The 24,060-nt window shown below is 33.1% G+C and overlaps 1 protein-coding gene across 6 annotated transcripts; it reads right to left on the minus strand.

Annotated features, from left to right (window-relative positions):
• Positions 1–4,522: 4,522 nt before the first annotated feature.
• LOC107919910 (CMP-sialic acid transporter 3) lies at positions 4,523–18,891 on the minus strand. Of its 6 annotated transcripts, none has more exons than XM_016849350.2 (16): positions 18,692–18,891; positions 18,371–18,552; positions 18,124–18,240; positions 17,138–17,194; positions 15,978–16,055; positions 15,729–15,773; positions 15,342–15,401; positions 15,071–15,193; positions 13,799–13,876; positions 13,576–13,645; positions 12,078–12,185; positions 9,483–9,616; positions 9,237–9,316; positions 5,727–5,775; positions 5,551–5,612; positions 4,523–4,907 (listed from the first exon to the last, which is right to left on the minus strand). In XM_016849350.2, the coding sequence occupies exons 2-15, from the start codon at positions 18,524–18,526 to the stop codon at positions 5,565–5,567; spliced, it is 1,203 nt and encodes a 400-aa protein (XP_016704839.1). In that variant the 5' UTR covers positions 18,527–18,552; positions 18,692–18,891; the 3' UTR covers positions 4,523–4,907; positions 5,551–5,564. The 6 variants fall into 6 exon arrangements, 2 of the variants coding, with proteins under 2 accessions (XP_016704839.1, XP_016704838.1); XM_016849349.2 differs by having other exon boundaries at positions 18,678–18,891; XR_005922813.1 differs by lacking the exon at positions 4,523–4,907 and adding an exon at positions 7,409–7,527 and having other exon boundaries at positions 5,550–5,612; positions 18,678–18,891.
• Positions 18,892–24,060: the final 5,169 nt, after the last annotated feature.

The raw sequence follows: 24,060 nt of genomic DNA on the forward strand, positions 1-24,060 counted from the left end.
TGAAAGACCAAATTCATCAAAGACTGGAAACTGGAGGGTGCATTGGTTAAGCCAAATGGCCTTACCAAAAATTCGTAATGACCCTCATGCGTTTTAAAGGCTATTTTGAAGCATCTTGTTCACACATTCGGATTTGATGATACCCTGAGCGTGAATCCAGCTTAGAAAAATAGTTAGCTTGTCCCAATTCATCCAGCAATTCTTCAATAATCAGAATTAGAAATCTATCCTTGATAGTCAATTGATTAAGCTGCCTATAGTCTACACAGAGACGCCAGCTCCCATCCTTCTTCTTAACCATGACCACGGGAGAAGCAAAAGGACTGTTGTTGTCCCGAATAATCCCAGCCTGTAACATTTCTTAAATAAGTTTTTCGATCTCAGCCTTCTGAACAGTTGGATACCTATAAGGATGCACCTTAACCACCTTGGATTCGTCCACCAAAGGTATCCTATGATCGTTTAACCGAAAGGGAGGTAACTGTGTAGGCACCTGAAATATATCCTCAAAATCATTCAGAAGTTTTTGCAAGTCAAGTGACGCCTGAGCCGGAGGCTTTGTGAGAACAGTCAGATCATATGAGGTCAACAACATCGGACCAGGACCATTACCTACCAAACTCATACACTTAGAAAATTGGCCACTAGGAATAACCTGCATTGAACCACGTATGGTGCCCTTTAACCTGCAATTTCACAACCCACATTTAAATTGCATGGTGAGATTGGCAAAATCCCATACAATCGGCCCTAACGAAAGCAACCATTGAATACCTAGCACCACATCAAACCCTTTGACCGATAACACTAAAAAATCAGTAACACATTTATACCCTTGTGTCTCCCATTCAACAGCTTTACAAAGTCCATGAGTGTTTAATTTCACCCCGTTTGCCACCGACACTTTCAAACTAGGCACAGGTTCGATGACCAGCTTCAATCTTCTAGCTACCTTGAAATCAATGAAATTATGTGTGCTACCAGAGTCTACCAAAACCACCACCTCACATCGATCAATATGTGCTGCGAACTGCATGGTATTGTGTCCCTGTAATCCATGTAAGGCATGTAATTATAATATAGGAGATGAATTTCTAGATCCTAATTCTGTTGTTTCCAACTACTCAGGACAGTCTTGAAAATCCTCTTGAGTAGGGCTTCTTATGTCCGGACAACTGTCCTCCCATGGTTCCACCACCAACTAGTACATTTGAGACTTCGAGCATTTATGGCCTGGAGAATATTTAAGACCACACCAAAAGCAAAGCCCCTTCTTCCTCCTATCCTCTAATTCGGCCTGAGACAAAGACTTTGAGGGTACTCTAAAATTAGACTTCCCATTTGTTGACTCACTTGTTGAATTTAAACTACTGCTTCCCTAAAACTCCGAGTCATAAGAAGTAAGGGTCTGCCCACTGAACTACCACTAGTAAGCAGATTTTCTTTTTTGATTGGTCCATGTACAATATTCTCCACCTGCCTCGCTAAGTTGTACCCCTCTACCAGTGTCTGAGGTTTAAACAACCTAAGGTATTGGCCTATCTCTGGCTTGAGATTGCTGAGAAAAATGCTCAGGGCATAAGATTCAGGAAGATTCAACTGATTCAATAAACTTAGAAACCCATCATGATACTGGTCTACAGAACCAATTTGCTTGAGGATTACCAGTTCTGCCATGGGATCCAAAAAAGAGTCCGATCCAAAGCGCTCCTTAAGTCCCCTCGCATAAATTTCCCAAAACAGTTGATATAGTCCCCATGCCGTCGAGAAAAAAATGATGCCAATCAAGAGCCTTACCTTCTAAATGCAACATAACCAACCGCACTTTTGCGTGATCCCCAATTCCCTCCGCTTCAAAGTACTGCTCAAGCTTGGACCACCAACCTCGGAAGTTCTCCCCATCGAATGACGGACATTCCATCCTAAAAGTGGAACGATCAGCTTCCACCAGCACCCCACGTGAAGATATACTTGAATGACCCCGCTCTGCCATTGGAGATACTACTAAGTGCTCTTGAGATGAGAACCCAGGTGGTGTTCCCAAAATTCCTTTGCCTTTACTGTTCACCGTTCCGTTCACTGCCATTGGAGGTCCCTGCCCAAAATATTGTTCGAATAAAGAATGAAGTTCAGAATGAAGCTCCGTATGTACCTCTGATTTGATTCCCTCCTGTAGATCCTTCAACCGAACATCAATTTTTGCATCCAGTTGAGAGAACTCTGTTTGAATGTAAGTTCCCCTTGAATCTGTCCAAGTTCCTTTAGCATTCTCGTGGTTACGCCGTCGCCGGTCATGAGGATTGAGAGGCTCTGATACCTTTGTTGAAGAATAAATCGAGATCGGACTAGGGTTTAGAATAGAAATGAAGAATTTAGAAAGAAGAAAACAATGAGAAGAAAAGAGACTGAAAACCAGATTCAATATTGCATGCCTTTCCTCTATTCTGTTACAAATCATATATGGAATTCAATAACCGCTATTGCGATAGACAAAACGCATCCGTTTTGACAACGTAAAACTCACCGTATCACTAAGCCATTTAATGAAACGTGGCATTTACTTAAGTATTATTTTAACAGACTTAACAGAAATCTAAACTAAGATATGATCGTTAACGATCCATAACACAGCTTGACGCAAAAGAATTAGCACCATCAAGGAATGAGTCATCCAAATCCCTGCAAACAACACCACCAATAGAAGAAGGCCTTTGTTAAGAAAATTCTCCCTCATTCTTTCTTCTAAAATAAAAAATCATCGTAGGCCTTGTTAATAAAATTGAAAAAAAAAATCCCTAAAGGCTTGCAGTCAAACCAAAACAGGTTCTTTAATAGTATTTTCCAAAACAAACATGATCCTAGCCTTCCAAAGGTGCTAGAAAATTTAACAAATACGGCCTTTAAAATCCAAAGAACCAAAATCAAGATTAAAACTTACGATATCAATCCACACCATTTTTTAAATCTTGAAAAACCCTCTTGTAGCACTTGACTCTTGAAGCAACCATATTATGGCAAGCTCTACATGTAGCACCATTCAAGGCCTAAATTAGGTTCCATCCTTTATCAAACAAAATTAAAAGTTAGATCCTTTTGGTACGCTAAAAGCATAGACCAAACAAGTTGCCTATAACCCAACCTTACAAAGTAGGTTCCATCCACAAAAAAGTGCCAAACAGTTGGTTCAATAAGGAGTAGAAGCAATAGCTTTACATTTTGTTTCATTGAATGAGGACTTTTTTAGGTCCATTTTATAGGATCGACAATTTGAATCACTCAAATCTTTAACAATAAAATCCACGGCATCAAATGGAGGCGAAGAAAACACCTCAGAAGAAAGAAGGTCCATTTTGCTTGCAAAGAAAAATGTTTTGGCCATTACAAACATTTCACTGCAAAGGAAAATAAATCCCCTCGATAATCTTGACCTAAAAGAGACATAGCTTGAAGCATTACCTTAAAGTTTCACAATTACTATTTTTCTTTTTTTGGTGGTAATAGAAAAGGAAAGGAAAAGTGTCCAACTTAAACCAACCTACTTGCTCGTGGGTAGAGTTTCACACCAAACTTGTAGTAACATTACCATTTACTTTACAAAAGTTGTAGATTTAGCTCTTATACTTTAATTTGATCAATTTTAGTCCCTACATGTATCTAATTGTAAAATTTTAATCACACCAAACGATAGCTATTAAATTCATTAATTTCTACTATTTCTAAATCTAATAAGTCAAAACATATTATCCCATGTTTAATGTCATGTCAAATTATTTTCACATATAATGCATCAAGAATGAGACTTTAAATTTCAAAAAATATAAACTTAAAATGAATTAATTGAAAAATATGGATCAGATCTACAATTGAATGCATAGTACAAAACTAATAAATGAATTTAACCAAAATTTCAAATTAAAAAAATTATAAAGACTAAAATTAATCAACTTTAAAAACTAAATCTACAACTTTTGCAAATTATTGCAATATTTAACCTAATAACTTTTGTGTTTGTCTAAATCCGACCCAATTTTGAGGAGCTGTTTAGTAAATTAGAGCGAACCATGTTTTCACCTATTACTAAATATCTGGTGCTAATAGATATATGGGCAACGTTTTGCAAAGCGCCATTTAATTACGGAAGAAATATCCACCTCCAATCTCTCAAATCAATTGCTTGCTTGCAGCAGAAAATATATATGATCTCTAAACGCATCTGAAGCTTTGAAAAAGCTAAGATTGCAATTTGGAACTCTCAATTTCCACAGTCAATCTGTGAAGAACTGTTGTTTGCAATCAAATTTCGGTCAGAACATATACTCCCAAGCCAACTCGCAGTTAGACCGCGTTGGGTTAAAGTACGACGCAATTTAGACAAAATGGAATTTTGATGGATATAGAAGAAATGCAAAGGCTAAAAGTCCGAGATTATAAAATAAGAAATCACAAAAAACGAATCATTACTGATGCAAAATCAAACCCGATTAAACAAGACTAACAGTTATTTGAAGAAATAAATCAGCTCTTCTTGGTAAATGTAGAGTGCATTCGATTGGATATCAAAATATTCAAGGCATATTCAATGTTCACAAATGCAATGGTCCATGAGTTTGAAGGATTTATTAAAATAACCAAGTCCTTCACTCCATGAATAAAAAAGAAATATAAGATCTCTATAATCCAGTAAAAAAATTTTCAACTTTTCTTCTATAGCAGATGCAGATCTTCAACTTACTGGTGATGCAGCCAGCGGCCCACTTGTTTCATAGACTAATGCATTAAGAGACGAATGAAGTTAAGAATTATGAGGAACCATTTAGATGGCGTTTTTTCTGTTCAGTAGCTAAAATTTGTGTTTTCTTTTGTCCATCTGAGTCCACCTAAAAAAATGTATTACTCGAAAATTGTTCCTGAAATCGAAACCATTTACAAGAATTATATACTTTTGAAGGCAGAAATATCAAACAAAACCACTTAACTGATCAAATCCTAACAAACTTGACTGACCAATAAAACTCACCCAACCTGCTCAAACCCTAATGCAATCCACAACACAGATTTCACTCTAAAAGAGGAAAATCGAACCCGATCTAATAACCCAACCTCAACAAGATAGTGCTTTTTCAACTCTCTCAAAACTGAATCTATTATGCCTTCGACAGGGTACAAATAAATTTAATATTTTTAGATACTTTTTCGGTCTTATTGCCAATACCAAGTAGCAGTGAAGAATTTGTATCCATTTTTCATGATATTATGCATGGATCAGATATATCATGGCGAATTCTTCAGAAAAAATTGTCTTCCACAACGGAATCTGATAAGTGAGATTAACCTGACACCCCCAATTACAACATCTATATTCTGAAATTATAAAATCCACTACAAGTTTTGAATATCAATAGAATCCATGTAGATAAGCAGAGTTTATTTTTTTCTTTTAATATTTGAAACCTCATGTTATTTTTCAATAGCACAAAAAGGAATGGTAAGTTTTAGACAGTTAGAGAACATTCTACTTATAAGCCAATACTGCACATTCATTATTCATACCAATTATGTGGAACTCAAACTGGAAGAAGTCTTTTTTCATCCTCATGAACACGATGACTAGCCTGGAGAAAATTAAAAATAAAAAATAAGAAATTGCATAACATAATTGCAGATAAAAAGTATTAAGAGAAAAAAGTCAGCATATTTAATAGAAAACTGCAGGCAAAAGCTCTCACATCTTCATTTGCTCCAGTAGTCATATTTAAGATTGATCTATCCTTAGACCTGATAAGATATTGACAAGCATCTTTAGTTTGCAATGGATCTAAGAAATAAAATATTGGAGAAGTGAGGGTAATACAAGATGTGATGTAATGAGAAGTACATAAAAAGAGATCTACATTCACTAGAAAAAGAAGGAATGAACTTAAACCAGGAGGCCTCTCTTGCACTCTTTTTTTTTTTCCCTTGCAATCATTGCACATAAAATATACTAATAGAAATGCCAACCAATGAACCGCATGAGATTTTTCAAGAAAATAGGATAGTATATAGTGTTATACAGTGTCTATAGATCAACATATAATCATTCAGACTTCAAAACAGTTGTTCTTTTAATGGCCATCAACCAAAACTCTGAATATGTTCTCTGACAATTGTACAGAACCGTAGGACATGCCCTTTCAACTTAAGTGGTAGTATAAGCTTGATGAACCAACTGATATAGCAGGAATGAACCTCAGAAACAAAAAATTTAGGCTTGATACCTTGGTTCTCTCTGAATATATTTTTTTCTCCTTTCTTTGCACTCATTGCGCATAAAATAAGCTAAACGAAATGCCAACAAATGAACTTACTCAAGACCTTTCAACAAATGAACTACACATCATAATCATTCATGAACTTCAAAAAAGTTGTCCCTTTAATGACAATCCAACCAACTCTCTGAAAAAATTCTTTGATATTCTGAACCTTAGGCATGAAACTCAGCAACAAAAGTTCACGCTTGATACCTTAGGCATGCATTATAATTAAACAAACTTGACAACTTTGTTTTCAGTCAGCTATGATCAATGACTCAGAGTATACCAGTTATACCGCAATATAAGACACAGATGAAGCATTGAAGTCACTTCATCAAAACATGGCTAGTCATTGTATCTTAATGGTTCATATCACACTGAATCAAAGAATAGGAAAAGACAACAAGGCCCAAAAAGAAGGATCTAATGCTGTCAGCCAGAATATTGGCACCTTTTGGTCAAGCTATTAGGAAGATGCATGGAATAAAAAAGGAAAGATAAATAAATAAATAAAAGCATAATGATGATTTAAGGGGGAAAAGGAAGTTAGACCCAATTTTGATGATAAGCACAATGATTTGGCACCTTCTGTTGGCTCAATGGAAACCGTGTTTTTAAGGCAGAGGAGCTTTTATTTCTTTTCTAATATTTTATTATTTCAGTCGTGTTTATTAAGTATTAGATATATTATAGACAGCTAAAGCTATTAGTTATCTTAGGGTTTAAAGCTAGGGCTAGAAATAAAACTTTGCAAGATATAAGTTGTAGGCTTTACAGCTATCATTATTATTCTTACTATTTTTCTTTGAATCAATATAAAGAAACTATAGGGTTTTTTAAACCATAAGTTTTCTAGAGTTCCAACTTCTTTCTTGTTTGGTCCGTCTTAATTCTTTCTATTACTGCTGTTTTCTCTCCTAAACCACATCAATTTTGGTATCAAAGCCTAAATAGCTCCTAAGGATTATATTAGGATTTGCTTTTAAGCCATGGGTGGATGCATAAAAGAGTTTGAGGAAATCAGGATCAAAAAACAAACCAACTGTACCATGAAGTGCAATTAAAGAATGGTCGCATGCACTTACTGCTTGGTTGCAACAAGAACAAGAGAGAACCTTGGTGGAGATTCCAAAAGGTGCCCACAACCAGTTTGACATACAGAAAGGTAGACTTGCCGATAAAATTGATTTTCATTGTGCTTCTCTTCTTTTAGTTTGAATCTAGTGAACATACTCTGCAACAAGATGCAACTTCAAAGCAAGCTTACTTGGAGAAAAGACACTAAGGCCTGCACTCCTCAATGTGTTAGCTCGATGAAGCAAACCGAAAATGCCAAGAGGGGGGATGAATTGGCCATTAAAAAATTTGGTGAAAGCAAAGACAAGAATGAAACAATGAACACAAAGAATTTAGAGTGGTCCGGCCCCAATTGCCTACTCCATTACCTTAGCTTTCCACCACTAACGATTTTCCCAAATTCACTAATTTGTTCAACCTTTGAGGACAAGGTTTAAACCTTACAACTCCTTAAGATTTCTACCCCAAATCTTAAGTTTCAAACCCTCTCAAAGAGATACAAATGAGCAAACAAAGAAACAATCCTTACAAGATAAAATTGTTTGCAAATTGAAGCACAAATACAATGAGATACACGTGAGCAAAAGAATAGAGATAAAGCTCACAAGTGTATGTAAGAAGAATATGAAAATTTAAGCTCTAAGGTTGTTTGATTGATGATTTTTTGCTTGAAAGTACTTTCTTGGATATTGTAGTACTTTGAAAGATGGTATTTATACCCCCTAACAGATTTCCAACCGTTGAGGTTGTTGGTGAAGTTAATATGGCCGTTGGGAATGTAAAACCAGAGCATTTATTTTACCTGTAACTGCGAGTATCGATACCTCCAAAAAGGGTACCGATATTTTTTGTCATAAATGCTAATTCAATGACCGTTGGAATGAAATAATCGATACTTCGTAAGGTTTACGTAAAACAGAATGCTATTTTGTATCATTTTTAAGAATGGTATCGATTATTCCATAAAGTATCGATACCAGAAACATGATACCAATAATTTTTAGGGTTTCTGAAAACAGAATGCCTATTTTTATCTCGATTTTTTTAAAGGTATCGATATTTCCAAAATTATCGATACCTGTGCATAAGGTATTGATACCTGTTGCCCTGGAGCAAATTTAACTTGTTTGAAAATCATTTTAAAATGATTTTAACTTGATTGAAATCATTTTGACTTGTTAAAATCATTTGCACTTGATTTTAAAATTGTTTCAAAGTTTTATCTCTTAGACTTCAAATTTAAAAATTATTGTCAATTTTAGCTTATATTCAAAAACACTTTTAATTTGTTATATCAAAATATTTTATCAAATAAAGCTTAGTTTAGCCACTTGAGCATGAACAAAGCAATGAGGAGGATTAACTTTACTTCTAAGAAAGAAAGCCTATATAAATAAGTTGTAGGCTTTAAAGCCATCATTATTGTTCGTATTTTTTTTCTTTGAATTAATATAAAGAAACTAGAGGGTTTTTTAAACTCTGAGTTTTTCTAACTTGTTTGATCAGCCCTAGTTCTTCCTATTGTTGTTGTTTTCTCCCCTAAACCACATCATTTTAGACACAAGACACAAGTGAATGTCATATGCTTGCATCATAAAGGCATAAAAACATCTTAGATAAGTCTTAAATCTTAAGAACTCTCATTATTCCAATGTCTCTTAGACTAATCACTATCTGTTCACTTTAACCCTCCTTTTCAACTAGCTCATGATCAGGAATAGAAATAGACCAGTCATTTCTCAATTTTGAATAATAAAAGAAAAAAAACTTTTGAAATCATAGATCCAGTTAATGCCATAATCAATATCTGAGCATAGAACAGTTTACTCAAGGTCCACGAAAATAGCATGCATGCAAAAGGCATACCTCTTGCTGTCTTGGCTGTCCATCATCTCCAAACTACCACTTTGTTTTTCATCTTTAACCTCAGAAAGTGCTGAGAAAAACTGAAATGAAGTATATGGCACAATTATAAGCAGTCTCTCCCTCAAAGTAGCAGACAAGGATAGCACAACGGAATAGGAATATAGAAAAACAAATAGGTGAAGGATTCAGTGTGTGCTTCACTGGCCAGCATAAGCATATACAAGCACCTATATAAGCTTAAATTACCTGATGCATGGAGATAATCACAACTGATAGTCCTAAAACAAAGTTGATAGTCAGTGTGTGACCAAACAACACAGCAGATGCTATGCCAGTAAAAATTGTGGCAATAGTTGAGGAGTACTTTTTCAAGATTGTATCTGCAAGAACAAGGAACCAAATTTGAGAAGACAAAATACAAACAATATGAAAATCCTATAAGCAGTAAGTAAATAAAGAAATAAACAAAATATGGTGTCACTAATAATGCAAGGTTCTACTAAGAAAGAAGCAACCAGTTGGCCAAAGAAAGAAATCTAGTGAACGTACTGAAATATGGAAACTGGTTTCACAAATTTTTAGCAGGATAATCAACAGCACTATATAGTATGAAATGTTTTGGGTCTTAATTATACAGTTAGATCATTCTCACATGAACCAAGACTACGGGAACTCCAAGTGTAGTCATAAAAACTGGTCCAAATGTCATACTTGACTGAAGAGAACTTATTCCTTTCCCATGAACATACAAAAATGATTAACCAAGTATCACATAAAGTTCCTTTCCATATATCGATGATTCTTTACAATCAGGATCAGGATCAGCTAAAACTTAATCAAACCATGATGTGAAAGGCAGCATTATGCCTAATTAGCAGAATAGCTGAAAAGTTTCCAGTTAAACTAGATATTTAGCTACAGAACAGTTTAACATTTTCCCAAAAATGGTTTTTTGAAAAAGGTAAATTAAATACATGTAATTTCCGGGTGTTTTGTTAGCTTAACTTGCAGAATAGCTGAAACTATCTTTCTTTTTATTTTTTTTATTAATATTTTTATAACAGGTTGCACAAAGAACCCTCTCCTATCCCTCTAACCACAGTATCTAGATGACCAGACTATGACCTTGAATCACTAACTTCCCTAAGAAATGTTTTTTTGGGTAAAAGCTTCAATTAGGAGATAGCATCAGTTGCCATTATTGCTTTATACATTTGCATGGCCTCTATGACAGACACAGTTGATGGTTGTAAAATTTTCCAAAGAGCTTCAATCAATGATGGCAGCTATTTAGGCTATGATGTCAGCAGGAATTACTTTCTCTACAAACAAGCTGGAAACCATAAGCAGTTAATATTAGTGTACGATTTAGTCTGTTGCACATTGTCATAAAGGCATGAAGGATAACCAAGCGTTAAACTTACAATATGTTTCGTTGGCATGAATAGCTAACTAACTCAGGGCTAATTCAGAGAGCTATATCAAGTCATGTGTTTGATTCACCTCAATATTATTCAGCTGAATAGCCAATTACAGCCAAACCATGAATATAGCTCAAGGAATAGCCTCAAAAAATTTATTCCCAAAACACCCACAATACCAACATTCACAAAATTAAAATCTTAACAAAATACCAAATCAAAAATAATCAATAATTTAAAAATATAATAAATCAAAATGATCTTTTCCACTCCCATGCGAAGGGAGTTTTGGTTGCTCCAAATATTGCAAAAGAAAAAAGAAGAGGAAGAACATATCAAGAATCTGGAGCACTTGGAGTGGCGGCCGACATGGATTTTGCCAATTTCTTTTGTAGATTTACAGTTTTCTGGTGATTTTTAGAGAAAATTAACTGAAAAAAACTGAAATGTTGATATTGAAATGATGGATGACATGAAGTTGGGGAATTTTTTGGGTAAGGTTACAGCGGTCAGCAACGGTGGTCATGGTGGCTGGAGGTGGTTGAGTCGTCAAAAACTGGAAAGAGACTAATTTGTTTTTCTGGGTTTAGTAAAGAGACGAACATTTAGATGGGTTTTTCTGGGCTTAGTATATAGAAGATGAAAGTTTACAGTAAGGGGAAGAATGGGAAAGAATCCGGAAAAAGAAAGGCTAAAAAAGCTAACTTATATATTTCTAAAATTCCCTAAAATAATAAATTATATCCAAAATTATTTTTTTAATGTAATATCTAAAAATATTTTTAAATAATATTTTAAATTAATGTAAAATATGATTTATATTAAATTTGATATAAAGTAAATAACATATAAAAATTTACTTAAATCAAATATTAACGTTTAGTATATTTTATTAAAATAACTAATTTTTAAATGCTTATAATTATTATTTTGATAATGAAATTTTAATATAATTGTAAAAATATTTTAATTAATCATATTAAATATTTTAATTAATCATATTTTAAAAAGTTGATAATAGTTTTATATATTATTAAATAATTTATTTAGATCTAAGATATTAATAATATAATTAAAATACTATTGTTATATAAATGTAAAGTTGTACCATAAATCATTTTACCCAACCAAACAATGTAAACTATTACTACTCTATTTCATGCCAATACTATTACCTCTTTATTTCATTCCCACCAAATAGGCTAATTCAATTCCTACTCTATTTCATCTCAGTGAACCAAACGTGCTCTTAATGTTGGTACCTCCTTTTCACCCTTTTAAAACCAATTCAGGTCATGCAGATATGCATGCATTAACTCTATTTTTCCAAGGTCTTATTAGCTATTAGTATTTTCCAGTAACCCCTTCATCTGCTTAGATTTTTTCCATTATCTACACACTCTTTACTATTGAAATTTACCTGCATATTTGAAGAAGAAAGATGATAAGATCCCTTGGGCTGCATTGTTGCATATTAAGAGCACGGTAGCCTTTGAATGTCCCTGCAGGATATCCAAGCTATTGGGACCTAAAATAAAAGCACGAAGATCATGGAATTACAGCAACTAATCAGAAAAAGATTGAGTTTGCTTAAAGCAATATATACTAGCACTACAGGTTAAAATATCAGTACAGATATATAGAGAGAGGAGGAATACAATTACACGTGCAAAACTAAATTTTTGAATCAATCTAATATTTTAACAAGCTGACTGTTGGATTTAGCAATATTATTCTACTTTTCATTAACATAAACTTTTGAATCAATCTGATATCACTATTACATCGCTCAAAACTGCTGAATTTCTCTAAAAATATTTGATGGTTGAAATTTTTTGTATTTAACAAATAGCTAAACATTTTTAACTTACTCTAGACTCGATACACACATGGACTACAATGGTTGGATTAAACAAATATACTCACTCATATAAGAAGTTATGGAAGTATGTAAAAGTAATTTAATTTTACACTAATTTAAGCCGATGACTAAAACACCAGACTAAAGGTTAAACCAGTTAAAATTTCAGTTTCTAGTTCAACTAGCCAATTCAATTAGAAGAATAAAATTAATAAATTTTGACAAGACTGCCAATTTCAGGATTACTTTTATTGAATACTTTATTACTTTTTATATTGGTTAATGTGCTTATGGTCTTCCCAAGTTACTTTGTTTCAATGTTATAGTGCTGGTCTAAGAGGAGTGGTCCCACATGTTTCATCTCCACAATAGAAAAATAATAATAATAATTGAAAAATGGAGCTATCTTCTTCTAATGCAATTTTACTTCTCTCTTTCTTAATGCCAAAAAAGAAAGAAAATATGCATCTTCAAACTTTATTAACCAAAAAAATGTCTTCGTTAACTCACCAAACTTCCAGAGTTCAACAGAAGATACAAACTAGCTCCAAATTATTGTATTTAACATACAAACTTCCCGTTTTAAACAAGAAAGTTCAAGAAACTTATCAGTGTTTTGGAAGAGACATAGTGGAGTTAGAGGTTCGCAGACACAGAGGGTTCTAATTCCGATTTTATAGGGATTTTCAGGTTCAATGATGATTTTTTCAGTACTGATTTCTGGTTTTTCTCCGGTTTTGGCTGGTTCATTATTTTTCCAGTTGCTTGTGATGTTGAACTGCCGGACCTAACGGTTCCCAATTGAATTGGTCAATTGGATCCTGTTCTAACATCGTGGATTGAAGTGGATCCCTTATATGTATGTATGTATGTATGTATGTATGTATGTATGTATGTATGCATGCATGTCTGAAGAAATTTGTGCGGAAAAAGTAGCAAAATGTGATCAATGAAAGCTCAGTTGATAATCATCATAATTTCCTCCAAATATTCAGAGCTTATCAGCAGCTTCAGGCCACCAGGCAGCAACAGTGAATTCCAAGCTTAGACTTCCTACCTTTAAAAATTGCAGTTCCAAGAATGGCTAGGAAATTGAAAATGGCACCATATCCATAAAGAAACAAGTTCTGTGGAACACATAAAGCAACCACAAATTAATGGAGTATTCAAACTAATGGTCAAAAAATCCTTGTTGACCACTTAGAGAGTTTTTATTTTTCTTTCCCTCATTAAGAATCAATGCTAAAGTCCAGAACACAATAATATCATTATAAACGCACCTGATGGTAAATGCTTGTCTCAAACTGACTCTTTAAAGCATATTCATTAAAGACAGATGCTAGGGATGGAACAGTAACCTGCATTAATGTCATAGAGTTAAGTTTCATTGAGTCACAATCTCTAGCATAATAGATGCATTAATGTTATACATATAACTAAAGATTGTTCACACTATGCTATAGCAGTGTCTTTGTGAGAGGGGCACAATTAGCACAGTAGTTCACCCTTCATTATTCTTTGCAGTTTGTGCTTTCATAGTCTTTTGGGCCATATGTAGGTTTTCTTCACTAGTTGTTTTTACCATGCTGTAGCACTTCCCATATTTATTTATTACCAGCCATTTTTGAACTTATGTCTGTAAAACATCATTTTTTGGTCCTGAAATCCTATTATCCTAAACTATCAATTGACTCTAAAATCCCAACCCAAAAAAGTAAGTTTGTCAACTATGAACTATCAATTGATTCTATTTCTATTCTTTTTTTTTCTATTGACATACTAAAATTACTAGGGAGTAGGGATCTTTATGAAACCAACATAGTATTCAACTATGCTAGTAAATTGATTTGATCAACTCTAGCATCAAGATCTTAACTAGATATATATTTAGATAGATGATTTTGAAAGACTGCATAGTCAATTATGAGAATTTATTAGTCAATTTACTCAAGCTCAAACCTAAATAGCTGGAATAATTATTGTATAATTTCTAAGAGATAGTCAAGTAGTTGTAATAATGGAGAGTTTTGATTAATTTACAAATTTGTAACAGCTTAGAAAGTGCAATGGTTAACAAATAGTGTGAAAGCCCTGTTTATATTATAACTAAAGTTAGTTTTTTATCTTTTCTAATTCACATCTAACATTAATTGCTTCAAAAGACCAAAGGTCTAAATCAACCATTTAATATAGTTTTAACTTAACAAATCATAAAATTTACCTTACTCATCCTTAATTTCGTTACTATTTTAACTTTGATAGGTAACCAAAAAGTCCTCCCCCAAACACACTATTAGTATATTACCTGTTGCAACTTTCACACGCCCCACTAGTTCATTGCAAAATAACTGCTTAAGCTGTGTTAAGCTAAACTATAATCTGTAAATAAGCAATTTCTAATTTTCTATATTTATGAACGAAGTGCAAAAAAATATGCATCTCAAAAGTCCTACTGTATGAATAACATCATTGCAAGATAAAATCCTTCGTAATAGAGCCAGTTCAAACTGTCACCATATCGATTAAGTGAAGCAATTGTTTTAAGAACTTACGAAAATTAGTGTATACAAGTATGCGCCAGTTGCAACCGGAAGACCAAATGAAGTAGTACCCTCTGGTAAAGACCGCAACTGGTTTATGCTAATTCCAATAAGCAACAAAGCAAGAGCCTCCCACTGTTATAAACATGTATCAGCACCACATGTGCAACATGGATAAACTATAACCAATTAATTATTCCAAAGACCCACATATTTGCTTTCAGTTTTTGGATAATTGGCTGAGATGCAGTGCAATGAAAAAAATCATTCTGCTCAAACAAACCTGAATGATAGAAAACCGCCGTTTCATGATCATCTTTAACAAGATAGCTATTACCAAAACCTGCATATGTTGGACGGCACTGAAATAGATTCACTAAGAATTCTCACAGAAAACCAAAAGAAACAGTAAGATCATGTGCATAGTACTTATTTTTTTCCATGGAGGACAGCAGTATAAAGTTAGTTTTCACTTCTAGATAAAATGAGTCATAAAAAAAATAGTATTTAGGATCCATCACTCATTGATTGTGGTGGTAATTACCATGTGATGAGCGAGCAAAAGGAAATGATCATAAACTAACCCAAAATACATTTTGTTAGAGTGAAAAGGAGATTGGTTAGAAACTATGCTATTTAAGTAATCCTTAAACAATATGTATTATTGTACCTTCAGGTTGCTAAGCATCTTCACAGTTGCAGGATTGAAATAAAGCTACAAAGGAATAACAGCATAATTATTAGAAAACTACTACTTTAAGGAAAACAAGCCAAAGAATATTAATAAGTTATTTTAGTTGTGGATAAATAGTTTAACAGAAACACAGTGCATAGTTAAATTCTATTTCTCAAAATTCTATAGAATTTTGTTATTATGGTGACATAGAAGAAGCAGAAAAGATAAGTAAGAAAACACCACCTGCATGATAAACTTTAGGTAATTATTAATAGCATAAAGCAGAGCTGGAACTGCAAGAAGCACATTATTTCGAGCAGCCTGTCAAATTTTAAGAACAAAGAGAACGACACCTTGAGGTCAAAAAGATGTTGTCGATGAATTCCCATGGTTCGTATCATTTCAGAGAAGTGGATTCTGAGAAAAACAATTCAGTCTAGATAAGGAGAATAATGAACTAAAAGTTTCAAAAGGACTTCATGTCACATAATGATGGTTTTGCTAGACCAAAGTGATATCACGTTAATAGTAGTACAGATATTTAGTTTACAGAATGCAACCTAAACACATTTTTGTCAACCAAAAAGATGCATAATTGAAAGCATTTTTGTCAGAAAACCCATAATATGAATAGAGTTCAAATTATATAAACTATTAAGAAAATTAAAGGAACAACTTTTTTATGGTTCAGCTATAACACAGACACACACACCAGTAGACGCACAAGTGAAGCATAAAAAATACAGCCACTCAAAAATAAAAGAAGGCTAGGAACATAACTTCACTACGGAAAGATAAAACAAAATTGATGGCTCATCTAACATTAGTCTCATCAAAGTTGAACACTGCATAGTGCTGTGTCCCACCAAATTTACTGCAAAAGATCAAGAAAACGTATAAAGAAGCCAAATCTATGTGAAATTAAAAACATTTCACCAACCTGCTGCATCTTTACTTTCAGCATGGCAACTGGAATTCTTCTAACTTCTCTACATTTTTTACCCAAATATCTAAAAAGCATCAACTAGGATTACAATGAATAACCATGTTGGTATTACCAGAAAGCATGTATGGTTAAGTCAGTTCCTTAATCAGTCACACAATTTAACACTCAATACAAAGTGATCCCATTTCATCAGAAGAAACCTAAAAGATTAACATTAAACTACTAATAAGCCCAACCGTTGGTCTTCAGCATTGCCTACAAGTTCTAATCACTTGTTGCAACACATATTTAACTCAAGCTTGGAGTAGTTTCCTTCTTTATCAGAAGCTTAATGAGATACAACATAAAACCATCAAGATTATTAATATTACTCAGAATCAATAGTGAAATTAGTGATACAAAAACTAATGATACAATTGCAATCAGAATCATAGAGTTGTGGAAGTAAATTTCTTACCTGCACTAATGAAGAAATTGAAAGAAGAGATTTCTCACAAACTTTCTTATGTCGAGCCTTTAAAGAGAGAAAGAGTTAAATAAGAACAACAGTTACATCTAACAAACAATTTAATAAAAAGAATCTGAACATTTCATAAGATATAATTGATGGACTTGGACTTCCACTAATCTTTGAAATGCAACTGTTCCTATTCCTACTGAATGCTAACAGCAAGCACACTGATCTTATACAGGCTCTGCTTGGTAACTTTTTCTAACACTGTAGGTCAATCAGCACAAACAATTTTTACCTTAGCAATCCCTCTAATTTCCAGAACTAATGCAGCAGATCTCTCTGTCCTTGACAACTCTAGATTATCTGATAATGGTTAGAAACAAACATAATCTATTTGTTCCTGCATGTCAGGAGTGCCCCCACTAAATATAATTTCTATTGTCTTATACTAGGAGAATTTGTGAGCTTACAGAAATAGTTGACGAATTTTGTAACCCCGTCCCTCTTTCAGACCCCTCCAGTTTTCTTTGACTTATCTAACCTAGTATAGAAAACAAATCTAAATCAACCTTAAACTCAGCAGGTAAAACCACCACTCAATTGAGAATACAACTCCAAAAGGACAAAAGAGTCATGCAATGGACACCAAACTTGATTTAGTGAAGAATAGGGATTCAATAGGAGATAATGGTCTAAGCCTCATAAACTTTATGATAATTAAAGCAGAAAAAACAAAGAATAAATGGCAGCAATACTTAGTAAAAGAGTTCAAAATTTCACAAGAGGGTTTATCTGAATGCTGAATGATATGTCTAACAAACTATATATGCTGACTCAATCCTTCAATGTTGACTTATTTATTTATAGCTAAATGAACACTTGACAAGCATATGAACCTGTTTGTGGAGTTCTTAAACCCCACTTTACCTATATGGGTGAAAAAACACCTCCTATTCGAAAGATGAAGGTTAATAAAATGCTAGAAGTACCTGGAACAAGAGCATAGTAATGGCGAAAATAACTTTGGCCACCTCAGTGAGAAAGTTAACGCTAATGGGACTAAACTTGAAACCGCCATCCACCTTTGACATATAAACCAATATAGGCTGCAATAATACACACACACACACACACACATATATATATATAGAGAGAGAGAGAGAGAGAGTTAGAATGCAAGGAAATCACAGATCAACATTGCCGGCTAGATTTGATGATTACAAGAAATGAACTGACCTGAAAACCGACCAAAACACAGTCCCCACCGACCAAAAGAACATTGAGGAAACGAGTTTTGGAGGAGAGATGGCTGCGGTGCCTGTCATAAGCCCTCGAAATGGTTTTACTAGTGGGCGATGCTATTTTTGAATGACAAACACTGCATTCTATCATCCCCGCCTGCGCCTGCACCTTCCCAACTAAAATAATAATAGATCAACCGCATAAAATCAATTTTCTTTTTTCAAATAGAATAAAAGAAAGCCTAGAAAGGTTATATCTAGCGGCAGTTTTAGAATTTGAAACACAAAAAGAGAAAAGTTACATGAGTATAATTACGGGAAAAGAAAGGCGAGAGTGGCAGCAGATCTTGAGAGAGATCGAAGCCCCCGATCAGATTTTGATAAGACAAAAAGGAAATCTGAAAATTAAAAACAAAAAATAATAATAATAAAAGGAGAAACTGAGGATGTATGGAAAAAGAGAATTGGAACTTGGAAGTTGAGATGTGACGTCACTTGCTGGCTGCTCTTTCCTCCGTTTTCATTTGAATAAATTATGTTGACTTTATATAGTGGATTTAACAGTAGTTTTTGCTTCGGAAAAAAAAAGTAAATGTATCAAATTAGTCCATTCATTATGAAATAAATCAATTTAATCCTTTTATTATTAAAAAATAAATAATATTAAGTTAGAATAAAATTAATATTTACTTTTTATCTGAATTAATATTTTTATTTTTAATGGCTTTGTAAATAAAATATTTGATTTTGAATTAAATTGTAATTAAAAAAATATTTTTATACTGTAAATATTAACTTTATTACAACTTGAATTTATTTAATTTTTTTAATAATATAAGAATTAATTTGATCCACTTAATGAAGGGACTATTTTGATTTAGTTCTAATTGTGTAATGATTTTCATATTACATTTCATTCCATATTTCTTTTTAGCACTACTTTAATACTCAAGTCTCTTGATATTTGACGATTTCATTTATTTCTATTACACAAATAGGATGGCCACCTCATAAGTCATTCTTGCTCTTAAAGTGAGTCTTCTTTTTATAGCAACCCAATTTTAGATGGTGTCAAAAAATATGATTTTGGAATTCAATTCTGTAAATCAAGTTAGTGAAAATATGAATAGAGGAATTTATAAAGTTAGTATGAAAATATATTAAAAATGGTTAAGTAATTAAATCCATAAAATCATTAATTATAGCACAAGAACTAAATTGTAAAAGTTTAATCGTTATAAAATTTTATTTTAAAAAATGCATAGGGACCCAATTAGAAATTATGCTAAGGGCCTAAATGGTTATTAAACCTTTGTTATTATAATGGTAACATCAACCTAGTTTTATTAAGAAATATTATTTAAACATGTTTTAAAGGTTAAAACTTTTAATTAAGCTTTAATTAAATCACTAATCATAGTATATATATATATATATGAAAGTGAGTGGGAAGAAAAACATAACATCATCTTTTTTTTCTCTTTTGTGCCATCCATAACTAAAGAAAAGAAGAAAAATCCTTTTTCTTTCTTTTATAATTTAGTCCCAAAATCTCTAAGGCAAACTTTTTTTTTTAATTTTTATATTTTCATGATCATCCAAGCTTGATTAAGCTTACTCATGCCTTGGATTTTTCAATTTTTAAATGTTTATCAAGTTTTCACTAATGGGTATTTGAAGAAATTGTGTTTGATTTTGATGGAAATTAGAAGTAAGACTTTTGCGCATGTTAGAACTGTAATGATCCAAATTTCAGTGGTGTTGAAAAATATGGTTTCGAAACCCCATTTTCATAAACTGAGTCCGTAAATATAAAATAGAAATATTTATAGAGTTAATATGAAAATATAATAAAGTTCGATTAAGAAATTGGTTAATTAAAGTTCAGGGATTAAATTCTAAAAGTTCAATCGTTATATAGTTTTAATTTAGAAAAGGATTAAGGACCTAATTAGTAATTATCCAAATGACTAAAATGGTTGTTAAACCATTATCCATCATGAATTAGTGGATGATGATTGTTGTTTAAGATTAAAATATGTATAATAATGTTATAATTAATTAGGAAAAGTTAATTAAACAAATTTAATATTAATCTAAGTATATAAGCTAAATTGGGTGGAAGATTGTCATATTCTCCACTTGCTTCACCATCCAAAATTAAAAGAAGAAAAGAAAGGAAAAACTTGGTTCAAACTTTAGCATTTAGCCAACTAAAATTCATAAGGTAATTAAGTTAATTTCATGTTATTTTTATAGATTTATGATCACGGAAGTTTGATTTAGCTAGCTCATGTATCAATTTGTCCAATCGTTAAGTTTTTAGCAAGTTGTCATTGTTGAGAAATGTAACAGCTCGTTTTTAGTGAAATCAAAATAGTGATTTCGGGACCACAAATCCATGAGAAAATTTTTATTTTATTATTATTTTAATGTCTATGGTATATTGGTAGAGTCATATAAATATTTGGTTAAGAAATTTTGATGTTTGTATGCTTAATTTAGTAAAAAGGACTAAATCGTAAAAGGTGCAAAAGTAGAGTTTTATTGGTTAAAGGTAGCTATTAACTATGAAATTAAATTGTAAATGGATTTATATGGTAATTAGACCACTATTATTATTAGTGGACATTCATGGACAAAAAATTAAGTGAATTTAAGGTTAATTAACAAGGATAAATATGTAAATTAATAAATATGTGAAGTAAAATGAAGAAAACAAAAGATATCATATTTTGTGTCATCTTCCTCCACCGAAATTTTAAAAGAAGAAAACTCCATGGAAGCTTGCTAGGGTTCAGCTAGGTTGTGGTGCTTGCATGGTATGTTTTACAACCCCGTTTTTAAGGATTTCTATGTTTTTAAAGTCGTTGTAGCTTAACCTAGCTAGCCCAGGGACTAATTTTCAAAATTGTTAAAGGTTTAGGGTTTTTACATGAATATTATTGCATGATTCTTAAAATTTAATGAAAGAAAATGAGTAATTGTTGTTAAATAAACAAGTTTTGTAAATGGATTTTTTATGAAATTATCATTTAGGGATTTATTTGTAAAAGTAGTTAAATACTATGATAAATTGTAAAATTTTAATTTGCATAAATGTCAATTTACGAGCATAAGGACTAAATTGTAAAGAAGTTAAAATATTAGGGGCTAAAGGTAAAGTTTCAAAAGTATGAATTTTGGACTAAATTGAATAGTATGAATATTAAATGGATTGAATTTACTTATTTAGATCAAGATAAACCTCGTACGAATCTAGATCGAGGAAAAGCGAAAGCCTTAGATTAGTTAACCTTGTTTTGATATCTTTATTATCGAGGTAAGCTCGTATGTTTAAATAACGTTGTAATGTTATTTTGGAATTTATGAATTGTGCTATATATCATGTAATGAAATGATGAGAATCTAACAACATTTCGACAATTATTGAGCCCCATTTGAACCTTAAGAATATATAGGATACAAATGACATGTCATTAGGTTACCATGTTTCGGGTGCTGGTCTTGAATGTCCTACCGATGGCTGAGGTCTTGTATTTGTTGTGGATGTTCATCAGCTTGTGTGAGCGACATCGTGTAGCTTACATTTTTACCGTCAGCTTGTGTGAGTAGATCCATTTTATAGCTTGAGTGAGCAACGATGTAAAGGAAAAGGAAAAGGAATGGTTTTGACCATATGTTTAGCACACTTTGTGTGAGCTATGTCGCGTATCTGATACTATTCTAAGTGGTTCAATGGGCATGTAAAGGGAAGGAACAGTAAGTGTTTCGATCGACTATGTTATGAATTTATGGAAAGGTATGAAATTATAATGATTAATGTATGTATATCTATGTTTATGGAAAGCATGAATTCAATGACACTATGATCATGAAAATCTATCTTACCATGTGATAGTTCAATTGAGTTATGTGTTATAACACTAACTTGTGTTGTTGTTTATGCTTAGATAGGTGCCAAACTTATTGTTGGATTATATCATGCTTAATTTTAATGTTATACAATGAAATGGTAAGTTATGTTTAGGTTTTATGAACTTATTAAGCATTATACGCTTACGTAGTTTTCTTTCTTATGTTTTATAGTTTATCGGAAGCTCAATCAGTTTGGAAGCTTGTTGGAGACTTATCATACTATCTAGAGATTATATTGGTAGATTTTGATGTTTTGATCAAGGTTATAATGGCATCTATAGGTGGACTTGTGGTTTATGTTAGTTGATAAGTTTGGCATGTATATGCGCTATTATGGTTGATACATTTTTGGTACTTATGGCATCTTATTGATGTTTGATAGTATGGTTAAGTTGATGCGTGTTTTCAATATTCAATTTGGTATGTGATGAAGTAGTTATAATGTGCTCAAGTATGGTATATTTGAGATGGATATGAGCTAGATGTGTTTGTATGAAATATGGCCAATTATGCACAAGTTTAGGTAGGTTAGTTTGATTGTGATTGAGGTGCCTATATGTCATATTGGTTGAATGAGATTTGGTCATTTGAATTGGTCAATTTATGTATGTTTTGATATGTTTTTATGCCTTGGTCATACGTACAAATTGTGTTTAGGTACATGCTTGAAGTGGGTAAAGGAAATGGCTTGATTTTGGCCAATTTCTTGTCCAATACAATATTAACACATCAGTTAAATGGTAGACAATTCTAGTTCAGATACAGAACAGATCAAGAAAAGATACAGTTATTCCTATCCCCATCAGCTACACACCATCTCTGACCATCCAACACACTGTTAAGGGAGTTTAATACCCATCTAGCCCTACATACCATATAGTGTCGGTTTGACACGTTCTATGTGATTGTAAATCAGCTGCCAGATCAAATAGCAATAAAACGCCATATTTACATATAAATTATGGTTTAGCCACTAAATCAGAACATATCAGTTCCTCCTTTACATAATTCTCATCCAATGCAAGTGCATATTACAGATGTCAGGAATGTACACATAGTCATTCAGATTCAATTCATAGTTAGGTAGTATAGATCAATATCATCAACAGTCACCACAGTTAGTATATATTTATGTAATCAACAACTCAGTCTCAGATCATCAGATAACAACTCATACAGTCTAGTTCAGATCATAAGTACACTACGGAAGGCCTACGTTTGATTAGACGACGTTTATGACCTCGAAGATAAATTCTAGATCTGACCCACACGCTCGTGTGGTTCCACATGGCCAAGGTGACTAGCCTGTATGACCCCACATGGCCTAGCACACACCCGTGTGCCTACCCGTGTCTCACACGGCCTAACACATGCTAATGGTCCTAAATTGCAAACAATGAGTCATACGTCTTGGACACACGCCCATGTTTCTACCCCGTGTGATCCTTATCTTGTAATCAGTGAGTTACATGGCCTGGACACACGCCCGTGTACTTGGCCCGTGTGACCCCTGCAGTAACATGATCATACACGGCTTGGACACACGCTCATGTCCCTTACCTGTGTGGCTCATTTTTGGCAGATAGTGAGTTACACGGCCTACCACACAGCCTGGCACAAAGCCATGTAGTGTTGACAACCATGTTTTCTGGCGTCTGAAATTCACAAAAACTTGGGTTTTCAGTACGCACCTGAAGTAATTTCGAAGTCAACAATTTAGAAGACTTTCGTAGCCTAAAACGACCATCCAATAACTCAATCAACCAA

Source organism: Gossypium hirsutum, chromosome D13 (genome assembly GCF_007990345.1).
Source record: "Gossypium hirsutum isolate 1008001.06 chromosome D13, Gossypium_hirsutum_v2.1, whole genome shotgun sequence".
Taxonomy (NCBI): Eukaryota; Viridiplantae; Streptophyta; class Magnoliopsida; order Malvales; family Malvaceae; genus Gossypium; species Gossypium hirsutum.